The sequence below is a fragment of the Penaeus monodon genome, chromosome 13, assembly GCF_015228065.2.
Source record: "Penaeus monodon isolate SGIC_2016 chromosome 13, NSTDA_Pmon_1, whole genome shotgun sequence".
NCBI classification, from domain to species: domain Eukaryota; kingdom Metazoa; phylum Arthropoda; class Malacostraca; order Decapoda; family Penaeidae; genus Penaeus; species Penaeus monodon.
In genome coordinates, this window is record NC_051398.1 from 38501719 (window position 1) to 38506310 (window position 4592).

A 4592-nucleotide genomic window follows, 5' to 3' on the forward strand; every position below is an offset into this window, starting at 1 on the left:
TTATTCTTTTTACCCAAAAGTATTATCAATAGCAAGATTGCCATTATTGTTATTATTTCATTATTGCTATTATCATTATCACATTACAATTCAAGCTTTCCTTTAAAAATTGAGTTATCAACCATGTTAAAAAACAGGTTTTATTAAGCCAGTTATAGACCTCACCTTTACATCAAAAACCAAATAGCAGAGGGCCCCCTTCCTTCCCCCCCCCCCCCCAAAAAAAAAAAAAAAAAAAAAAAAAAAACAGAATGAATCGGAGGTTCGGCGCCGCGCATGGCTTTATGATTAAGTAAAAAGGCATTGATTCAAATCCTCGGGATAGCGAAGCGTGTGCCATTCCCTCACAGACCGTGATCGGAGGAGGGGTCGCGTGGTCTCGTTCCAGCGATCCACGTGCTGTTCAAGACACCCTTTTTTGTACGGTTTAGATTCTTGGTATAATCGACAGTTGAAGTGATTCATCTTGATTCTCTTGTTGGAGGAGGAGTTTTTTTTATTAATCGTTCTTCCTGGGAATTGAAAAAAAACTTATAGAAAACTACGGCAGTCGACAAGTTATACTGAGCATCAGTTAAACGTTTTTGCTATTTGGCCTTTGCAAGACCAAGACTAAGCAACGATGTTGTGGCCAATGTATGTCCTCGCCTTCGTCGGCGCCGCCGGCGTGAGCGCCTCCGATGTCTTCCTGTACAGCCGGCACTCCTGCGACGACCTCGTCCCACGGCATCCCCTGGCGATAGAGAAGGCCGACACGATGCTGACTAACCACGTGCAGCAGCCGACGCCGACGAAAAAGGCCGACACGGAAGACACCAACGCGACGACGACGTCCACCACCACCACGACCACCACGACCCAGCCTCCGCCCCCCGAAGCCACCGCGTACACTGGCAACGCTGAAATCAAAGTCATGACGAGTGAGGACTCTTACCGGCGGCTCAAGAGCCTTCGAGGTATGAGTCCTCTCCCTCCTCCGACTTTTTTGTTCTCTCTCTTACTTCGATTTTTCTTTCTCTCTCTTTCCTGCATCAGCAGCCTCCGCACGCCCCCTGCACTCTCCCTCTCAGGACGTCAGTGCACTCAGGAATTATAGGGAATTCACGTTATTCAGAGATGAACCCCCAGAGATATTTCCTTTTCCATTCTCTCCAGTGTGTTTTCTCCAGAACTTTTCTGTTACAAATGACAAGAGTTATAACGCACAGATTACCCAGTGTACAGTTCATGAAAGATGAAAAGGTCATTCCCCTTTATCTATCATCATTCTGCTTTCGATTTTCCTGCCTCTCACATTCTCTCATCGCCAGCTTCATTCTCATGTCTCCGACGCTCTCTCTCTCTCTCACTCTCTCTCTCTCTCTCTCTCTCTCTCTCTCTCTCTCTCTCTCTCTCTCTCTCACACACACACACACACACACACACATACATATTATCACTGAATTCAGGCATTATGGAAAATTTTAGGATCTTGAGAGATAAACTCTTCTTAGATATATTTGCTATCTTAATTCCATTCAGCACATTGCTTATTACAAATGACAATATTATACCATTCAGCTTGACAGATCACCAGAGAAAAATTGTGACAACCAGTGAGGAGACGTCATTGTGACACATTACAAGTTATTACTTTTGTCAATAAGTAAACGCTTCTTAATCGCAGGGGGAGGAAGGCGGGGGATGGAACTCGGGAGAGGGTTTGAATCAATAGGCCGAACAGCTGACATATTCTCTGTCTGACATTTCATGGGAGAAGCATAAAAAAATACCTAGAATTATGTCGATTTCCTTTTTTTGGCGGCTAAAACTTTTTTTTCGCTCTTCCTTTCGACTTCCTGAACCTGTCTCTGGTCCTGTATTCGTAATGCTGTGCAAAAATAAGTGACTTCTATCTGTCCTTGCAGTCTTTATGCTCAAAGGTAGAGGAGAGGAGAAACCCAGATCAATAGAATAGGTGAGGTGATACATCCGAGGCCTGGTATTTAATAGAAGAAACGCAAATACCAGGATCTATAAAAATTCTCTCTCCCGTTGTCAATGGCTACCTCTTCGGTTTTCAATAACTTTCTTTTTTTATACTAGTTATTATCTCAGCTTCTATTTGATCTGTTCTTACTTATCGCCCGGGTTCATTTCCAATAATTTCCCCGGCACGTCATCAGTGCATAATGGCGATTTTCCAATTGGTTTGTTAGTTTTCCAATTTAACTATGATCACTCCGTTGTCTTTTCTTCTTCTTCGCTGACTAGGTCCTTCGGCACTGCATAACTAAATCCTGATTTTATTGCATACCAATTTCGGGCCATTTATTATAACATAGCTCCCCATTCTCTAAATATCTGCCCGTTCAGTCCTTGGTAACATCCTAAATACTCAGTGGTTATTTCTTGCTTTGGTAAAAGGATGAACTCAACCATTTTCATTTTATATAAAACTCCAACATTAATAGGTTGTTTGAGGTATAAGATGTGGATAGTCTGCATTAAGTCATTCTTATATATTATTCATAACCAGATCATAAATATGTGATCACAAGGAATTATTGATAAAGAACCATCGGTTAGGCATCAATTTTTCATATCTATCTGGCTGTAAAAATATCCGAATAAAACCAAGAGCCCTGGGCATTAAGGCAATGATGCAGATAAAGGAGGCTGCATAAAATTTAAAAATAGTATCATATCTAATCCCGCGTCCTTTGGTATTCATTTAATATACAACAAACCATAAACTTTTAAAGGATTCAGATCTATATTCTTTACATTGTTGATGTTACCTCCATATCAGATATTTTCTCCTTTTGAGGTCTAACTGTTTCCTCATCTCCTCCCTCTCGTGCCCTTTTACCCTACCCCCCCAAAAAAAAAAAAAGACTATCTCCTCTCCCTCATCCGCTTCTCAATAAATTATTTCTGACCTAATTTTCCTCCTTCTCCCTCCTTTACCCTATCGGAAAAAGAGAATCATTCATATTTGATCCAAGTACAACAATCTGGTCCTGACAAACGTAGCGGAATTCGAAGATAAAACTGCTACGGTGACCTCATTCTCGCATCACGCATAATGCTACCTGTTTTAAGTCCCTATTCAACTCAGGGTAGGAGGTAGTGAGTGGTCAGTCAATACCTGTAACAAATGACACGTTATTCCCCTCCATCACATATTGATCTTTCATGTAACATTTCCTTTGGCGCTATGATAGGTGGCGTTACAGGGTCAGGGATAGCATTTGTATTTTTGCGTAGGGCGTTCGGATCACGCTGTATTGATCACCCAGAGGAGGAAGATATGAATTAAGAATGAAAAATGGTAATATTTATATTAAGTAGATTCGATCACGTCCTTGAGGAAATAGAACATAAGGCGATTATAAAAAATGTATGTATATGCACAGTGATAAACGTCTGGGTCAGGGTGGGGAAAGAGGCAAAATATCATTTTGGTTCATATTATAAATAATCGAGATTTCTTTTTTTTTTTTTTTTTTTTTTATCTATTTGTCAATGAGTTTTATGTTTTAGCAATAATCCTCGTAAAAAGATAAAGAAACAGATAAAACAAGTAAAATATCAAACAAGAAAAAAAGTCTAGCTTGAAAAACAAAATAATTAAAGACCGCCTAGAACGCAGTCGGTGTGTAAAAAATCCGTTTTCCGTTGCATTATGTGCCCGGTAATAGCATGAAATTCCCTGCACGGCTGTATAATAAGAACGCAATATAATATACATAATACGCAAAATATACATAACTAAAAAGAGAGCAATACTCACAGAGAAGACGGAATATTTGCACAGTTAATTCTTACCTCCCATACAATTATTTCCTTTTTGAAAACGAGGAAACGAATATACTGCAGGTGGGAGGCCCCCACAATCCACGAACTAAATAAACGCAAAACTCTACGGTGAGGCACTGCCACATTGCACTTAACTTCGTCTTTTCAGGTGCATGTTTCATTCTTAAAGTCAGTCCTATGCATTTCGGAGGATCTTGGTTCTGAAAGGTCTCGCACACAGGTAGTTTCCAGTTTGCTCCTTCAATCTGATTGATATGTTCGTCTTTGCTCATTTGCTCTTCCTGTGTGTGAACTTGCAAATTCATTTAATAGAAAGAGAAAGGTGTGAGTTTTGATAATGTAGGTATCTGGAAAGCCCATTTATTTCTGGAGCTGTAAACCACCTATTTAATAATTTTAACGATTTACGAAAATTATATTTTAACGACTGGTATACAATATAACTCATGAGTACGTGTCTTGGTATAACACGTCAAAACGAACGCATTTTAAACGATACTTATTATATCAACACGTGATAAAAAGTAAAATGATTCAATTTATAGATCAGCTACAGTGAAACGTGCAATTTAATGTCAGAGAAATATCGCCGCCATATGAATCAGATATAATTACAAGTATATATTACAATCTGACTCACTGAAAGTTCATAGATTCTTTCAGCTTGAAACCTAATTTCTTCTAAGAAGTATATCACACATAATATGGAAGTCATTCACAGCTTACAAAAGGATGACTAGAATTAAATATTTAGATTCAGCTCTGAGAGTTATCTACTAGAATAATGATAA

The 4592-nt window shown here is 39.3% G+C and overlaps 1 protein-coding gene across 1 annotated transcript in view; it reads left to right on the forward strand.

The window, feature by feature from the left end:
* The first annotated feature begins 535 nt into the window (after positions 1–535).
* The window catches only part of LOC119580311, a 29561-nt gene continuing 25504 nt past the window's right edge, over positions 536–4592 (forward strand). Inside the window, exon 1 of the mRNA XM_037928391.1 lies at positions 536–956. Coding sequence (XP_037784319.1) covers positions 623–956 — 334 coding nt within the window. The 5' untranslated portion in view covers positions 536–622. The remainder of the gene's footprint in view (positions 957–4592) is intronic.